The sequence below is a fragment of the Pristiophorus japonicus genome, chromosome 6 (assembly GCF_044704955.1).
Source record: "Pristiophorus japonicus isolate sPriJap1 chromosome 6, sPriJap1.hap1, whole genome shotgun sequence".
Lineage (NCBI taxonomy): Eukaryota > Metazoa > Chordata > Chondrichthyes > Pristiophoridae > Pristiophorus > Pristiophorus japonicus.
This window is the reverse complement of record NC_091982.1, coordinates 181901718-181921464: the sequence shown is the minus strand read 5'-3', so window position 1 is coordinate 181921464 and position 19747 is coordinate 181901718. Positions and strand designations below refer to the sequence as shown.

Sequence of the window (19747 nt, the reverse complement as noted above, 5' to 3'; positions counted from 1 at the left end):
TAAGCACCATAGATGAATAATGAAATAAGGGCAACATTGAAACTAAAAAAAAAGGGCATACACTAAGTACATACATAGCAAAGGAAAAGGTAACAAACGGGGATTCGAAAAGGTTAGGGAAGAAGTCAAAAAAATAATTGGAAAGGCAAAGAGCAACTACAAAAGTGAATTATCAAGGAATATAAAAAGAAATAGTAAAGTATTCTACAGACATGTAAATAACACAAGAAAAATCAGGATATGGACAGGGCCATTAAGGGATGCACACAATAAACTCACAGGACATAGTGCCAGAGGACTGACAGACAGTAATGTGTTTCCTATTTATTAAAAAGAGATACAAGTTAAGGGAACTATAGACCAATTAGCTTAATATCAATGGTCGGAAAGATAATGGAATCCTTAAATCAAAGATGTATAGAAAAACATCTAGAGATTGAAAATATAATAAAGAGTAGTCAGCGCGGATTCCAAAAGGGAAGGTCATACTTGACCAACCGTATTGAATTATTTGAAGAAGTAACAGAAAGGGTACATGAGGGTAATGCAGTAGATGCAATATATTTGGATGTTCAAAAAACCTTCGATAAGCTACTGCATAGTAGACTCATGAATATGGTCAGAACATGGTCGAGTCAGGGGACAAGTAGCAGAATGGATAGAAAGTTGGCTACAAAACAGAAAACAGAGAGTAGGGGTTATAGGTAGTTACTCAGATTGGCAAATGGTGAGAAGTGGTGTTCCACAAGGATCGGTGGCGGGACCACTGTTTTTCACTATTTACATAAACAATTTGGACTTGAGAATCGGAAGTACAATTTCAAAATTTGCAGATGACACCAAATTGGGGGGCGTAGTTAATACAAAGGAGGAATGTGACAAATTAAAGACATTAATAAACTTGCAGAATGGGTGTGTAATTGGCAAATGAACTTCAATATAGGTATGTGTTAAGTTATACATTTTGGCAGGAAGGAGGCCACATACTCCTTGGAAAGTGTCTAAATGGAATAGAACAGAAGGATCTGGGGGGGATGGGGGTACAGAGACACAGATCACTAAAAGTAGTAACACAGGTAAATAAGATCATAAAAAAGCAAACAAAGCAGTGATGTTAATTTCTAGAGGGATAGAAGTGAAAAGCAGAGAAGTTAGGTTAAACTAGTATGGAACCTTGGTTAGACCATATTTGGTGTATTGTGAACAGTTCTGGTCTCCATATTATAAACAGGGTATAGAGGCATTGGAGAAAGTGCAAAAAAGATTTACTAGTAGGATACCAGAACCGAAAGGTTATACCTTTCAGGAAAGATTGAACAGGCTGGGGAAGATTGAGGAGTGACCTGACATAGGTCTTTATTAGGAAAGGGTTGATAGGGTAGACAGAGAGAAGATGTGGGCGAGACCAGAACTAGGGGATATAAATACAAGATAGTCACTAATAAATCCAATAGAGAATTCAGGAGAAACCTCTTTACTCAGAGGGTGGTTAGAATGTTCAACTTACTACCTCATGGAGCAGTTGAGGCGAATAGCATAGATGCATTCAAGGGGAAGTTAGATAAGCACATGAGTGAGAAAGGAATAGAAGGATATGTTGATGGAATTAGATGAAGAGTGGTGGGAGGAGGCTCGTGTGGAGCATAAACACAGACGTGGACCTGTTGGACCGAATAGACTGTTACTGTACTGTAAATACTTTGTAGACTGCAGTAAAATTTAACTTCCGTTATTTTTAACCTAGTACAATTTCACACATGGTATTGTAAACATTTTTATGCAGTAAATGCTCAACATTGCAATGCTCTCATGTACACCTGAATCCTGGTTATAATACATTTTAATGACGTAAATTTTTATTCAAGTTATGTCGGCTGTATGTACGTTCTGCTAATTGAGCTGTTTCATTTACAGTGAAAGAGTGCTTCCTGAAATGTTAAATGACAGATTTTATCCAAGTTCATCAGTGTAGGTAAAATCATTCTGTCGGGTTCTTGTAAAGGACTAATTTAACTTTCATTTAGTTCCAATGTACTCCTAATTATGAAGCTTGTTTTAGATAATCTTTAACTATTTGTGTATACTGGACAAGTTTAACTTCACATTCTTTACCTTCTGAATCAGATAGACACTGGTTGCCCTCTTGCTGGCAATCACATCAAGAGCCGTCCCTTCATGAACAAAGTAGCTCACATCTGCAATATGCACTCCAACTTCCAAGTTTCCTTCAAAGAAATTATAACAAATATTAACTAAAAGTACGTACTCGAGATACACAACAGAGACGTGCTCTGAAATTTACCAGATGTGTTTGCAAGAAAAAACTTTTAGTTCAATGATCAAGTGTTATAATGCAATGAAAGAAGACGACCATCTGATTTGGCATAAGAGTGGCTCTGACTTATTAAAATTAGCCACTCATTCTCAAATATTTTTTACATTTTACAAAAATTTGTAGTTGTTGTGTCACTTATTATCCCTCACTAATTCTGCAGCATATTACCAGCCAAACATAAATTCCAAGACCTTGCAAAAGTCTTATACATTCCAATTACTCACACAGCATTAGCAAACATAACTTGCATTTATATAACACCTTTGAACAACAACTACAGTGCTTCTAACGCAGTGTTTTACAGGAGTGTTCAGACAAAATTTGGCACCGAGCCACATAAGGAGATATTCAGAAAGGAGGAAAGAGAGGTAGAGAGGCTGAGAGGCTAAGGGAGGGAATTCCAGAGCTTACGGCCGAGGCAGCTGAAGATGCGGCTGCCATTGTAGGGGCAAAAGAAATAGGGCTGCTCAAGAAGTTTGAATTCAAGGTTACAGAGATAGGGAAAGGCCAGACCATGGAGGGATTTGAACACAAGGATGAGAATTTTAAATTTGAGGCATTGCTGGACTGGGAGTCAATGTAGGTCAGCAAGCACATTGGGTGCTGAGTGAACGGGACTTGGTACGAGTTAGGGTTCGGGCAGCAGAGTTTTGGATGAGCTCAAGTTTAGAGGGTGGAAGATAGGAGGCTGGCCAGGAGTGCATTAGAATAGTCCATGTAACAAGAGCTTGGGTGAGGGTTTCAGTCATAGATGCGTTGAGGCAGGGACAGAGTCAATCAATATTATGGAAGTGGAAGTAGACGGTCTTGATAATGGAGAGCTTATGGGGTGGGAAGCTCACTTCAGACTCAAATAGGACACCAGGGTGTGAACAGTCTGGTTCAGCCTCAGACTATGGCCAGAGAGAGGGGTGGAATCGATGGCTAGAAGCGTAATCTGACAAAAATTGACACCGAACCAAAGAAGGAGATATTGAGGTGATTAAAAGGTTTGTCAAAGAGGTAGGATTTTAAGGAAGGTCGAAAAGGAGAAGTGAAGGGCAGAGAGCTTTAACTCCACAAATCACCTTTAAGCACTCAACAAGTATCACTTCACAGATCTGTTCACCAATCCCATTGATTTAGAACACTCAAAAAAGCTGCTACATTAGACTGAAATTCCGTCCACAAGTCGAAAGTTCCAGCGTTGTTTGGGCTCAACCCATGCAGATTTCATGCTGTTGAGTGCCAACTTCGATCCAAGCAGCTTAATATAAGCATTGGTTCACGGGTACCGTTTAATGAAAGATGTGCTGATCATTAATCAATGCACAAAAAGATTTGTTTGAATGGAAAGATTGGGCAAACAGGACAGTTGAAGTATATCTCCACCTAACATGCCAATGTAAAAACAGATACAACAGCTTGCAGGAGGTATACATCCAAGATCAAACTCCATGGTTCTTTGGTAGACCTCAAAAGCTGGTGAAAGATAGACAAATCAATTCCCAAAACAGATCCAACTCCATTCTCAAGTGATATATCGCTTTATTTTTTGAATTTCCATCTGAAATTCAAAGTTACACATGAATAATTCTTTTGACAGTATGAATGTAATCAGCTGAATCAAAGTCAGGTATAAGAAAGTTAAACCGCTCATTCAAAAGTTTATTCCCAGAAAAGCTACTCGCCTTTTAAATGGCATAAGCACTCAGTTTGACAAGGCTCCATCCAAGGCTGCTCTTCAGTTCATTAAATTTAACTGTCCCTCCCAAATGGTGCTGAACAAAGAGTAGAAAGCAGCAATCTGTTTATCCTCAAAATGGCTCAAACTCAGACCCTGATAACTATAGACCAGTATACTTTCCATTATGATGAATGGAAAGATTTTGCGACATCTCAATCACAGGAAGTTAACTGGCTTACAAAGTAGCTTCAGAGCAAACTGGTCACCTTCTTCTGTTCTCAATTTCATAGCTCAGAAATGGAACAACAGTTTCAATACTTCTAAGTTAGAGCAGTCATTTTCAACATTCCTACAAGCCTTCAATAAGGCAGCCATCATACATCTCTGAAAAACTGGTCTCTTGTCGCATATCTGGTGAGATTTTGAACCAGATGCATTGATTTCATCACAAGGATGCAAACAGTCAATCACAATAAATGGGCATTGTTTTCTTATCCCAACATGTTTACAGGAGTCACTCAGAAATGAGTAATTATGCCCGTCATTTCTAAACTTTTTCAATGATATGGTGGATCTCCATATTCTTGGTTGCTGATACCTCTCCAATACAGATTGATTTACTCCACACATGAAAAGGGAATCACTATAACCAGACTTAGACTAGAATGAGAACAAATAGTTTGTTGCTTTTAGCACTGATGAGCAAGTCAGAAATTCCGACCACAAAATTGAATTGTGATGTTCTATTCTCCACTGCTAACCGTCTTTTTAAACCCCTCTCCCCAGTCTCCACCCTCACCTCTGACAATAAGTGTGAGGACCTCAGGGGGAACAAAGAAATGGCAGACCAGTTGAACTAATACTTTGGTTCTGTCTTCACAAAGGAAGACGCAAATAACCTTCCGGAAATACAAGGGGACCGAGGGTCTAGTGAGAAGGAGGAACTGAAAGAAATCCTTATTAGGTGGGAAATTGTGTTAGGGAAATTGATGGCATTGAAGGCCAATAAATCCCCGGGGCCTGATAGTCTGCATCCCAGAGTACTTAAGGAAGTGGTCCTAGAAATAGTGGATACATTGGTGATCATTTTCCAACAGTCTATCGACTCTGGATCAGTTCCTATGGACTGGAGGGTAGCTAATGTAACACCACTTTTTAAAAAAGGAGGGAGAGAAAGTGGGTAATTATAGACCGGTTAGCCTGACATCAGTAGTGGGGAAAATGTTGGAACCAATTATTAAAGATGAAATAGCAGCGCATTTGGAAAGCAGTGACAGGATCGGTCCAAGTCAGCATGGATTTATGAAAGGGAAATCATGCTTGACAAATCTTCTGGAATTTTTTGAGGATGTAACTAGTAGAGTGGACAAGGGAGAACCAGTGGATGTGGTATATTTGGACTTTCAAAAGGCTTTTGACAAGGTCCCACACAAGAGATTGGTGTGCAAAATTAAAGCACATGGTATTGGGGGTAATGTACTGACATGGATAGAGAACTGGTTGGCAGACAGGAAGCAGAGAGTCGGGATAAGCGGGTCCTTTTCAGAATGGCAGGCAGTGACTAGTGGGGTGCCACAGGGCTCAGTGCTGGGACCCCAGCTATTTACAATATACATTAATGATTTAGATGAAGGAATTGAGTGTAATATCTCCAAGTTTGCAGATGACACTAAGCTGGGTGGCAGTGTGAGCTGTGAGGAAGACGCTAAGAGGCTGCAGGGTGACTTGGACAGGTTAGGTGAGTGAGCAAATGCATGGCAGATGCAGTATAATGTGGATAAATGTGAGGTTATCCACTTTGGTGGCAAAAATACGAAGGCAGAATATTATCTGAATGGCGACAGATTAGGAAAAGGGGAGGTGCAACGAGACCTTTGTATTATGGTACATCAGTCATTGAAAGTTGGCATGCAGGTACAGCAGGCGGTGAAGGCGGCAAATGGTATGTTGGCCTTCATAGCAAGAGGATTTGAGTATAGGAGCAGGGAGGTCTTACTGCAGTTGTACAGGGCCTTGGTGAGGCCTCACCTGGAATATTATGTTCAGTTTTGGTCTCCTAATCTGAGGAAGGATGTTCTTGCTATTGAGGGAGTGCAGCGAAGGTTCATCAGACTGATTCCTGGGATGACAGGACTGACATATGAGGGGAGACTGGATCGACTGGGCCTGTATTAATTGGAGTTTAGAAGGATGAGAGGGGATCCATTAGAAACATATAAAATTCTGATGGGACTGGACAGGTTAGATGCAGGAAGAATGTTCCCGATGTTGGGAAAGTCCAGAACCAGGGGACACAGTCTAAGGATAAGGGATAAGCCATTTAGGACTGAGATGAGGAGAAACTTCTTCACTCAGAGAGTTGTTAACCTATGGAATTCCCTACCGCAGAGAGTTGTTGATGCCAGTTCATTGGATATATTCAAGAGGGAGTTAGATATGGCCCTTTCGGCTAAAGGGATCAAGGGGTATGGAGAGAAAGCAGGACAGGGGTACTGAGGTGAATGATCAGCCATGATCTTATTGAATGGTGGTGCAGGCTCGAAGGGCCGAATAGCCTATTCCTGCACCTATTTTCTATGTTTCTATGTCTCCAAGATTGAGACCATCCATTCAACCGCCTCTGCCTCTTGCCTTCCTCTCCCGAGCCCACCGGGTCAAATTTGCTCTAAGGATCCCCCCTGCCGTAGCCCTGACCTCACATCTTTCTCCAGTTTCTCTCTGATCTCCTCTTATGACCTTTCCGTGCTCATCCTGTCCATGAGACCCACTTCCTGCTCCCGTGACGCTATACCCACCAAACTGCTGACCACTTAACTTTATTTTCTGGCTCCCATGTTAGCTGACTGTTAACGGCTCTCTGTCCTCAGGTACTGTCCCACCTCTCGCTCAAATCTGCTGTCATCACCCCTCTCCTCAAAAAGCCAACCTTCGACCCATCTGTCCTTGCAGACTATCGCCCCATCTTCAACCTCCCTTTCCTCTTCAAAGTCCCTGAACGTGTTGTTGCCTCCCAAATCCATGCGCATCTTTCCTGCAATGCCATGCTTGAATCCCTCCAATCCGGTTTCCGCGCCTGCCTCAGTACCAAAACGGCTCTCATCAAAGTCACAAATGACATCCTTTGTGACTGTGACATATACAAACTATCCCTCCTCGTCCTTCTTAACTTGTCTGCAGCCTTTGTTACGTTGACCGTTCCATCCTTCTCCAGCGCCGTCTAGTTGGGTGGGACTGCACTCATAGCTAGAGAATCACCTGCAACGGCTTCTCTTCCCACTCCTGCATCCGTTACCTCTGGTGTCCCCCAAAGATCTATCCTTGGCTCCCTCCTCTTTCTCATCTACATGCTGCGCCTTGGCAACATCATCCAAAAACATAGCGTCAGTTTCCACATGTACGCTGATGACACCCAGTTCTACCTCACTACCATTTCTCTTGACATAACCACGGTCTCCAAATTGTCAGACTGCTTGTCCGACATCTAATTCTGGATGAGCAGAAATTTTCTCCAATTGAATATTGAGAAGACCGAAGCCATTGTTTTACATCCCCGCCACAAACTCCTTTCCCTGGCCACTGACTCCATCCCTCTCTCCAATTTCTGTCTGAGGCTGAACCACACTGTTCGCAACCTTGGCGTCATATTTGACCCTGAAATGAGCTTTCGACCACATATCTGCAGCATAACTAAGACTGCCTATTTCCACCTCCGTAACATCGCCCGTCTCCGCCCTTGTCTCAGCCCATCCCGCTGCTGAAGCCCTCATCGATGCCTTTGTTACCTCTAGACTTGACTATTCCATCGCACTCCTGGCTGGCCTCCCACATTCTACCCTACGTAAACTAGAGGTGATCCAAAACTCTGCTCCCCGTGTCCTCACTCACACCAAGTCCCGTTCACCTAACACCTCTGTGCTCACTGACCTACGTTATTTCCTGGTTAAGCAACGCATCAATTTCAAAATTCTCATCCTTGTTTTCAAATCCCTCCATGGCCTCGCCCCTCCCTATCTATGTCATCTCCTCCAGGCCCATAATGCCCCCCGCCCCGCCCCCCGCGAGATGTCTGTACTCCTCTAATTCTGCCCTCTTCAGCATCGCTGATTATAATCGCTCAACCATTGGTGGCCATGCCTTCTGTTGCCTAGGCTTTAAGCTCTGGAACTCCCTGCATAAACCTCTCTGCCTCTCTTTCCTCCTTTAAGGCGCTCTTTAAAACCTATCTCTTTGACCAAGCTTTTCGTCACCTGCCCTAATTTCTCTTTATGCAGCTCAGCGACATATTTTTTATCTCATAATATTCCTGTGAAGTGCCTTGGAACATTTCACTACGTTAAAGGTGCTATATAAATACAAGTGGTTGTTGACCACCAATCTCTGCAAGGGATGTAAAAAAAATTTCATCCGTATGCAATCCATTTCTTGATACCGTAATCACGATTTAAACTGCAGCAAGGTGGCAAAAATGGCTGTAAAAGCTGTTTTAAGAGTGGAAATCATTAAAAAAAATTAAATTCTATAATCACTTCAGCAATTTCAATATTCTTTAAACAAATATCTGTCCAGTGAAGGAATATTATAACTGTTCCCCAAGCTATAGAGTGCTATTTCAGCAGTCATTACAACCCAAAGGCATACAAATCAGTTGAGTAGTTGAGCATAGCCTACTCTTTGTCAGAGTCCATTCACTGCAACACTGGAAAAATGTGACTAACTGCCAGTTCCAACATTATAGGGCCCAAATTTGGCCCACCCGTTTTTTTCAGCGCATTCATCGGAGATGCGTAAAATTCCTAGGGTGAAAACAGTGCCAAAAAGATCTCCCCGGATTCTGGCCGTTCTGTGGCCTCTCCCATGGCTTGGCGTGGCGTGGTCTGTCCATTAGGGGGCGGAGCTAGGGTCTTGTGCAAAAAACAGTGCTGGCAGCTCAACCCATGCGCACTGGAGGTTTCGCGCACGCGCAGTAGCTCCTGCCCCCAGCTGAAGAGTCCTCAAAGTTAAATCCCTCGGAAAAATTAAATCCCTCGGAGAAGTGATGTCCCTCGGAGAAGTGAAGTGAAGTCCCTCAGAGAGTCCTCGAGAAAGAGAGAGTCGGAGAGTTCGAGAGAGACGGAGAGTTCGAGAGAGTCGGAGAGTCCTCGAGAGAGTCGGAGAGTCCTCGAGAGAGTCGGACAGTCCTCGAGAGAGTCGGACAGTCCTCGAGAGAGTCGGACAGTCCTCGAGAGAGTCGGAGTCGGCCCGCTGACTTCCCGGGCCAAGTTAGGAAGGTAGGACTTAAGTTTTATTTTTTTATTTATTATTGATGGTTTTTATGCTTCTTGAATGTTGTTGTGAAGGTGTTTAGTGCTTTGCAAGGTCCTCTCCACTTCCCTTCCCCCACCCACCCCCATCTCTGGGTACCTGCGCTGATTTCTTAACTCTCCGCAAGGGTTTTCCGTGCAGCCACAAGTGGCCACATACGCTGGCCTAAGTTAGTTTGAGGCAACTATTAGCTGTCCAAACTGGCTTAAATGGCCAAAATGGGCGTAGGTGGCTGATAACGTCCCCTTTTGAACAAAACAAAACTAAAAAAAATCCTAACTAACTCACTTACACTGGTGTAAATTGAATATGCAAAATGGGAATAGTTAAGATAGTTCAGAAAAATCAAGTTGCTCCAAAAAAAACTGAGCAACTCCTGGGCAATTTTGGGCCCTATATCACAGAAGCTACAAGCACTTAAGGTAAACAAGAGCTGCTGCACCTGCTTCAACATCCTTTCTTAATTAATGTCCCTAAAGAATACCACCACTGAAGCTTTGTATGCCTCTTCTATCTATGGAATTATCTTTCAGAAAGTGTTGTTAACTAGAGCTCTCTTTTGCATACACAAATCCCAAAAACAAAGTCAACTATCACTTGCTGAACTAAACCGCTGAACTAGTTTGCATCAACCTTTTGGAATTATGTTGCTTGTCAGTATCCCAATACCAATTTTCCAAATCTTTGTCCTTCCAACAACTATCAGGTCAATTTCAATTTATATCGTTCTAGTTTTACAGTTGTCTCCAGCTGCATCCTGTTTCTCTGAAAGCTGTTGAAAAAACACCACACCATTCCTGTGAAAATCATCCAATCTGTATTAGCTTGCAAGTTTCTAGCTGCTCTCCCCACCACACCAAGAACAGTAAACTTGGATATTTTGTAGCAATTTCAATGCATAGTACTGTGAATTTAAAAATCTGACACTTCCTTTACGTCTGGAGATCCATGTAGTGTCTTGTATTTTTAGGATACATGACTTTGAAAAGATACAAAATGGAATCATACATGTTTTTTTAGAACTTTTGATTAGCTCCAATATGAGAACAGCACTTGAAATCGCACATAATCTGCTCGTCTATTTTCTACTTCTATACTGTATTTTCTACCACTCATTTTGGTTGGACACCTGACACATTAAATCCAAATGAGGAAAAATATGCATCAGTAAATCAGAATGAGAAATTTCTCTCTAAATTAATTAGAAGACTTTGGTGCAACTTGCATAACATTGCCAGATTTAACAAGTCCAGCATGTTGCTTTCCATTCATTTTATACAACCAGTGCTCTGGAAAAGGTCCAGAAAAGGTATTCCTCAGTTCTTTCTACCAAAAGGTAAATGTAAAACTTGGAAATTAAATTTTGTAAAGACAACTATCAGAAGAAAAACTTCACTTTTTGTATTAAGTTGTTTTACTTAAAAGCTCTGATGTTTGAAATTTAGTTCAGTGCTGAATACCGTTATCAACTAGAGAAACCTAAAAAAACATGGTTAAGCGACAAAACCCAGGCGCGAATAATGCTGTGCTTATATGATCGTGTTCGAACTAGAGACGAGAAGTCTCTTCAGGCCAGAATGTTTTTGCTTCCTGCGGAGGGTATAGTATTCTGTACTATATACAATCTTCTTGTTGCTAAGCGATTATTTGTTGTTGTTTTTAAGTTAAGACTTGAACCTTGTTTATATATTTTATGTATACTGCTAAGGTAGGGATTAAAGTTAGTTTAACAGAAGTGCTTGCAAAGATAAGTAAACATTATCTCAGAATGGAGTAATTTACGAGGTAATAAAGACAAGTAATGACCGATCAAAGTGTAACATTGCTCTGCTTTGGGCCTCATGGTTGAAAGAGTACTGGCTCGGCTTGTATTAATGGTACCCTAGAGGATAGGGACCAGGGAGATTCCAAAAGGAAGGACCCTGAGAAAGTATAAACAGAAAAGACATGGTGGACAAGATCATGAGACATCTTTAAGGAGGGCTTTGATTCAAAAATCGAGACAAAGAACTCAAAGCCTCTTTGGATGCTGAGTTTGTAGGGGAACCTCTATAGGCTAAAAGATTTTGGCAATATCTCATTTCAGACCCACCTCTAAAAATAGAATAAAAGTAACTTTCTAAGAGCTTGTGAGCTTGTTCTTACAGATGGAGGAGAGGGGAGGCTCTAAACGAAAGGATGAGAAGCCGCTCAGAGAACTGCTCACGTGTACCGACCGTCTGTCCGATCGGATCGCTATCAGCTGCTTAGAAACATCGAAAATAGGTGCAGGAGTAGGCCATTCGGCCCTTCGAGCCTGCATCGCCATTCAATATCGTGGCTGATCATTCACCTCAGTACCCCTTTCCTGCTTTCACTTGTCAAGGTCGTATGATTTTGCTGTATAACTAATGTGTTATATTCCGTCTTAAACTCTGATTAAACATAACATATCCACCATATTGATTTGCACTCGAACCTGATTATTTAAAGTGACCAGAGATAGCCATAAATAGTGTATTTCTAACAATACCTTGAAAATGAAAATTCAATCTGAGAATGCAAAGTTCAGATATTCGTATTAAAACATCAAACCATTGCACAACATGGCTTCCAAGTAAGAACTGCGCAGAGCACGTGGCTTTATTATTTTTACATCAGTAGTCCACTAGGTGGCTCTACAACACTTCTCCCTCCTTATTGAAGTAGTTAATCATAATAATCATTGTACATGACAACTCTTGATGCACATTTCTCAAATAGAACCCATTTTATGTTTCCAAATTCTAATGTAGAATTCTGTAACAAAAGATATGAACTTATTTTTCATATTTACAGATATGTAGAGGATATCTTCTTTCTTGAACACAACTTTCCAATCTTGTTGTACGACTTTGACTCATTCTAGGCTGAGCCTGAGGAGAGTTTTTCTCCAAGGGCTGCCCTTGATCTACATTTGAAAACTCTACATTTTCAGACTGTTCGTCTGCCTGACTCGGACTCAGACTTAAATTTTGGCTGTCTCTTGGACTTGTTTCTGGTACATCTGATGTACGATTTTCTAGTGGTACTCTACTTATAACATAACTATCTGACTCATCAGAATAAATTGAATCATCTCAACTTTCAACTCCTTCCACATCTGTAGGTAAGATATGATCAAGATGAACAAACCTAACCTTTCCATGATCAAATATCTTGACCAAATATATGCGAGGACCACATGTCTTCCTGGTAACCATTTTAACCATTTATGGTGATGGATCTTCACTCTAACCTTCAGATTCAACTTCACATCTCTCTCTCCAACTCTATCTTTCTCATTCTGCCTTGATTGTTTCTCTTCTACGGACTGTGCCAAGTTTGGTTCAACAACGAGAAGCTGGTTCGTGGTTGTCTTTTGAGAAATTCTGCTGGTTTTTGACCAGTAGTGGTATGAGGAGTATTCCGATAAGTAATCAGAAAATTTGCCAATTTGTGGTCCAACGGCAACTGATGTTTCTTTGGATTTGGATCCAACATTTGCTTAATGAAGGCACTTTAACAATTTGTACAGTGCACTCTGCTGCACCATTTCAAGCAAGGTGGTACGGTGGAACTTTGGTATGTTTCACATCGTTTCTGCTCATCAACTATGTGAACTCTTCTGAACAAAATTGCAGCCCATTATTGGACACAATAATGTGTCCCTTCTGGGAGGCTATAGAAAGAAAACAAACTTTGCAAATTGTCTAGTGTTTTGCTTATTGTTATTATCCGCATCGGAAATACCTCTACTCACGTCGAATGACTATATCACTATGAACAATTGATGTCCTTCTAGCTCAGCAAAATCTACATGTAACCTTTGCCATACCCTTGGAAGCCATTTCCATAACTGTAATGGTACTGATGGTGGTTTCTTGCTCACTGATTGACATGTTGTACACTGACTGACGATGTACTCTATCTAAACCTGGCCACTATAAGTAATTGCGTGCAAAACTCTTGGTCAAGCACATTCCCAGGTGCTGGTCATGAAGATTTCCTAACAATTTAGACCTGAACCTATTTGGGATAACCACTCTTGCTCCCCACATAATACAATCTTTATCCACTGACAATTCATTCCTGAGAACGAAGTATGAATGAATATCTTCCTCTTATACCTGGTTTGGCCATCTATTTGATCTGTAATCATACACCTTTGACATAACTGGGTCACGTTTGGTTGCCCTATCAATCTCTTCAACTGTAAATGGCAGCTCATTAATGTATGAGAAATAGAACACTTCTTCCCTATTGGATGTAACTTGTGATGGGGATGGCAACCTGGACATAGCATCAGCATTACTGTGATCAGTTGATCGTCTGTACCAATGTCATACATATATGTTGACAAAATCAAAGCCCATCTCTGCATTCGGGCTGCAGCTAAGGTTGGAACTGGGGATTTTGGATGGAGGATTGCTGTCAGGGGCTCATGGTCAATAACAATAGTAAACCTACGACCAAACAAGTAATTGTGAAAATTCTTGACCCCAGAAATCAATGTCAAAGCTTCCCTTTCGATCTGCACTTAATTCTGTTCACTGGCACGGAAAGTGCGTGAAATAAAAGCAATTAGTCTCTCCTCTCCACTATTTAGTACACGAGAGATCACTGCCCCAACTCCGTAGGGAGCGGTGTCACATGCTAGCTTGATCTCCTTAGATATGTCACAGTGAACTGATACGGTACTCTTTACTAACTGGCTTTTATACTCTTTGAATGCTGTGTCACATTCTTCTGACCACTTCCAAAGGACCTGTTTTCTCAGCAACTCATTCAGTGGATGTAACACTGCAACCAAATTTAGAAGGAACTTTCTGTAATAATTCAAAGACACAAAAATGATCGAAGTTCAGAGACATACTTGGGAGTGGGTGCATTTCTGATTGTATCCAGCTTTCCCTTGGTTGGATGTAAACCAGCTTTGTCTAATCTGTGCCCTAAGTACTCCACTGAGTTTTGAAACATCTCACACTTGTCAGCAGTCACTCATGATCCGTGCTTCTCTAGCCATTTGAGCACTTCATTCAACACCTTATCATGGATTTGCCTATTTGGTGCTGAAATGAGTATATCATCTAAATAACACACTACCCCTTCAATCCCTTGCAAAATTTAATTCATCCTCCCCTGGAATATGGCGGGGGCGGAAGACACTCCAAATGGTAGCCTATTGAACTGATATAGGTTTAGATGAGTGTTTATAGTCAAGCTTGACTTGGACTCTTCCTCTAACTCGAGTTGTAGGTAGGCATTTTTGTTAGTTCTAACTTTGAAAAGATCTGGCCACCTATCAGCGTTGTGAACAAATCTGGCAACGTATTGGGTAGATTACACTCTAGAACCTGGTTTACGGTTATCTTATAATCACCACACAACCTTACCTTACCATCTGACTTAGGTACAACAACAATGGGTGTACCCAATTACTCAGTTCTACCTTAGAGATAATATTCTCAGTTTCTAGTCTTTTTGGAGTTCTTGCTCCACTTTCTCCTCGAGTGCATACGGTACGGGACATGCCTTGCAGAAAACTGGTCTTGTGTCCTTCTGCACTCTGACACTCACCTTGAAGTCCTGGATCAGACTTCCTGTTTCGCGGAACACCTTCGGATATTGCTTGATGACATTATCTTTCGATACAAATTATGCTTCCACAAGAAAAATCTAATTCCAATCCAGCTTCAGGTGATCCCAACCAATTTCTACCTATCAAGGCAGGCTTGTCTCCTGCCGCAACTGTGAGAGGTATGTTCTGTTATTGATCCTTGTATTTCACTGGTACGGTGACACTTCCTAATACAGGGATTTGCTCTGTATCACAGCTCTTTATCTTCGATTTTTCAAGTCAATAATTGCTCAACTTGTCGAGATATAGCGATTCCGGTACTAAACTCACGGATGCAGCAATGTCGATTTCTATGGGTACCCTGGTTCCTGTGGCGTCTACTAGGATGACAATACCTCGCAAATCACTGTTAGATACCTTTGTGCTCATGATGACGTGAACCTCCAGAAACTCCTCATTCTGCTACTTCTCTTCAACGCTATGTAATGTCTGGCAATTTCTACTTCGAGCATTGCCAGTCGGTTTACTCTTCTGTAGGCACGCCTTCGCAAGATGCCCAGTTTTCTTGCAGTAGAAACATTCTGCCTTCATATATGGACAGCTTTGAGCAGGGTGTTGTCCCAGGCACCAATAGCACGACTTCAATGCACTATTACCATAGTCAGTTGCTGAGGCCTTAGGGCCCAACTACCTTTTACTTTAACCCTGTAGCCGATTCACCTCAGTTGTCTGACGACTGGAAATGGTGCAAAATTCTTGCGAGTATTGGTCGGCCATATCCATTCACATAGCTGTCTGACACGCTAAATGAAAAGTCAAGTTAGGGGTCATCAACAATTTCTTGAGATACGTTCATTTTTCAACCCACAAACAAAACAGTCACGCAAAGTTTGGTCCTGAAAGTTTCCAAAATGATAATGGATTGCTTTTTTAAAGCTACAATGTACTTAGTGGTATCCTTGTCATTTAATTGATCGCGCGTACCAAAACAGTAACTTTCAGCAATTTCCAAGACTGTAGTGCTGTTTTAACTTGGTTAAATCTTCTTCAGTAGCGTGTCCTTCGGTTTGGCGGGAACAAGCACATTCTTCAGGGTTTCATACACCTCGGGGCCTGCTTCAGTCAAGAAAATAGCCGGTTTCATTTCTAAAACCGATTTACATCATTAGGGACTTCGACGATACTATCGGTGTTGAAAAACATTTTTTAACGCTCCACATTCGCTCCGAAAGTCTCTCAGTCAGGATGGAACTCACCCAAGCGCCCTATTATTCCCATAGGCATGGCTATCTGGATTGTGGCAATGTTGACAATTCAGCCACGAGTGCTCGAAATTTACCTAGGAAACTTTTCTGCAAAACAAAGAACCTCTAACAGTCTCTCCGTCAGTTAGCAGGATTATCCTCCAAGAAAGATTTCAGCTAGGGAATCTGAAAATTGCACTCTCATCGCCAATCTGTGATTGGGACAAGGCTTATACACACACAATTGTACAACATGGCTTCTGAGTAATAACTGTGCAAAGTACTTGGTTTATTGTTATTACATCAGTAGTCCACTAGGTGGCTCTACAACACAATGAAGATGACACACCTTAGGCTGTCCCATCTACAACACTGAAAGTAGAAGGGCAATCATCAAATTTGCATGCTTGAACTTCAAAGCATAATTGTTACTCAAATTAAATTTTTCTGACAAAGAATAAAATCATAATAATTTCAATGATCAATACTATATTCAAATGTGGAGCTCTAATCAAACTGGCTACTAACCCAAATCACATGGCACAATTTTCCGATATAAGGAGAATTTAAAAAATTGTTGCCAGAGCTTCTGTTATTGACTCTATAATTTCTTTCAACAGCAAAGTTGCATATAACCAGGGCTCGGTATTTATACAGGTAGATCACCTTCAGATCCAATAGACTGTCTCTAATACTTCTCCTACAATAAATGTAAGACCGACTGGACTGTAGCTCCCTATGTTATCGCTGTCATTTTTTTTAAAAAGAGAGATCGGTGTAGTATATCCTTTGCTCCAATCCTCAAGTGTAATACTAGTTTCCAAGGAGTCACTAAAGGTGCCTGTTGGAACACGTCAAAGCTACTCGAAGATGCAATCTATAGGGATCCACGTCTTTGGCTTGTTTCACTGCCTTTCCACCTGACCCGCACTTTTTTATCAGTTACTTCTGTTTATCTTAGCACTGAATTTTTAGGGCAAGCTGGTGAGGCACTAACAGTGCAAGGCTGTCTGAGGTTTCCTCCATGAACACAAAGCAGAAAGGCTTGTTACAAATTTGGAGGGTGGACCCTACTATTTCACTTGACGAACCAGTATCCATGATTTCTCTGATGACCTGAAACGTTACCTCTGCTTCTCTCCACAGATGCTACCTGACCTACTGAGTGCTTCTGGCATTTTCTGTTCTTATTTAGATTTGCTTTTTGTTTGCATGATTTCTCTACTGAACAGAAGTCACTTGAATTCAACAAAGACCATTCACTTTGAGTTTTTCTACTGCGTCATACACATTTTTTTTAGTCATTTTTTCCGATCTTGCCTCTCGGTGGCACTCTTATAGGATTTATTAAGTGAGCAATTATCAGCTGTTGGGGGTCCCAGTTATAGTATCAATTGCACATCTACCACTAAAGGGAACTTCAGAAGCTCCAATTCCCCACAGTAAATTACACAACTTCAAAGTCTTCCCAGTCTTAGGATGCTGTAAACAATTCAACCACCCTGCCTGGATATTAAAAGTAGTTTTACATCTTTTTTATTAAACACTACATTTTTATTCTTCATTTTAATATGTTGTAGATAAATTTTTACCCTCTTTTTAATCCATTTTTACTCTGAAATCCATTCTCCAGGCCCAGCCTGCCTAAAGTAGCTCCCGAGAACAGAACTCCAAAGCTCTACCTGCTATCTTTTTAACCTCTCTCCATTTAACTCTTCAACTCTTAATTTATTGGTCAGTTTCCTATTAATTTTTAATACTTTAACCATTTAAGGAATCAATTTTCTCTCATAACCTCTCCACATATCAATTCGTTAAAATTTTCAATTTACATAAATATATATATTCATTTAAAGTTCAATACAAATTAAATACTATTCACATCCAATTTATTTAAAAATAGTTATTTTAACATTTTCCTCTGTTCCATTAGATTATTCGGCACTTAAATATTTTTCTATCTCACATTTTAATAATTTCCATTTTTAACCTGATTACATATTAACTATTTTATTTTTAATCAAAACTAAATGAGGTAAATCATAATCATGAGTTTATTTATTTTTTTGTCCAAATTACATCTTCCATTATTTATATCATTTCAAAATTTTGCTATTTAACAATACGTTAAGATTATGAGACAGCCGGATACCATCATGAACACAACAACACTACCAGGCAGGATACAGTTCAAATAGACAACGTCAACAACTCCACCAGGACATCAGCTAATCGTTAGTGACGGACTCTATCTTCTGACTCACTTTGGCAATGCCACAGCAGATCAACTCGTTTAAGTAATTGTCACATTGCTTTACAATTACAGTAGCAGTGCCACGCACAGTCTTACGGCATGGAAATTAAATAGTAATTTTTTCCTGAACAGGCCCATGACAAATGTAATTTTTTTCTGTGTCTACTACATCAGTCAGAGCTAAATAGCTGGACTATATTCACTTATAATATAACACTCAGGAAATAAATAGCTCAGTCAGTAGCTGTAATGAGAAAAGACTGGTTATGATGCCTTTGACAGGTACACACCCAAAAGGTCATAACCAGTCTGGTCTTTTTACAGATGGTGTCTGACCTGTTATGTATTTCTTGCATCTTGTGTTTTTGTTTCAGATTAATAGCATTTGCAATTTTCCTTTTTATTTTCATTTGAACATGCTCCAATGAGACCTTCAAGCTAACAGTCACTTCTTGAAAGATAGCTTATGGCCTTATGCAACATTATGTAGAGTATGAATAGTCATTCACACTTGCAATAGTCTTGATTAAAAAAAAAAGGCAAATGTATAAAATCATGTATACACTACCACAAGTACTGTACTATCAAATAGAATATTCTAGAGACGGCAGGGAAATATACATTTTATTTCCACCAAAATGACAGACTGCTTATTTCGAACTTCTTTGCCTGCAAGTTATGTTTTTTCCTTAGTCATGATAAAAGAAATGCTGCACTTGTCTCCTGGTGGTACTCCAAGAGTCTTGTGGTTTTACTGTCCTTATATCTTTGTTTCTTTTTCAAACATTATACAAAGAAATATCAAATTTTCATTCATTCATGAATTTCAAAAAGATAAAAGTGGCAAAAAACATACCATCTGGGAGCTCACGACAAGATAGTGCGTCATCCAAATCTCTAGCAGTGGCTGGATCAATCGTGAATATGCACTCTTTCCTATCGAAAAAAATGGCAGGTTTTATCTCATCTTGCAGAAACTGATAACTGACTAAAGGAAAGCAAACACAAGTTTCTGGTAAACTACACAGGAATTTGTTAGATGTTTAAAAACAAATAGTTTCTGTAAATTTTTCAAAAATTGTTCACAGAAATCCAGCTTTGTCAATCGCAACTTTGAAACTCGAAAAATGTTGAGGTAAAAAATAGTGTGTGATTGTGACCGTACAGATCCAACAAAGTATATGAAGCTTCAATGCACAAGCAATGCCACTTGCTAGAATATTAACTCTTCAAAGATAGATTTTAGCTATTTTATCTTGGTAACTACAATACTAGAGTTTTGGATTCTCAAATAGGGCATGACAATACTCACTCCCATTCCTGCTTGAAATTGATACTGACTTCCACTGGGGTGGGGAGCTGGAGATTA

At 40.4% G+C, this 19747-nt stretch overlaps 1 protein-coding gene across 3 annotated transcripts in view; it reads right to left on the bottom strand.

Annotated features, from left to right (window-relative positions):
• dis3l2 (DIS3 like 3'-5' exoribonuclease 2) overlaps nucleotides 1–19747 on the bottom strand; it is a 437600-nt gene that overhangs the window by 226948 nt on the left and 190905 nt on the right. For all 3 annotated transcript variants that reach the window (XM_070883462.1, XM_070883465.1, XM_070883463.1), the window contains exons 10-11: nucleotides 19235–19314; nucleotides 2113–2225 (exon numbers count right to left, since the gene is read on the bottom strand). In XM_070883462.1, the coding sequence (XP_070739563.1) occupies nucleotides 2113–2225; nucleotides 19235–19314 (193 nt within the window). The remainder of the gene's footprint in view (nucleotides 1–2112; nucleotides 2226–19234; nucleotides 19315–19747) is intronic.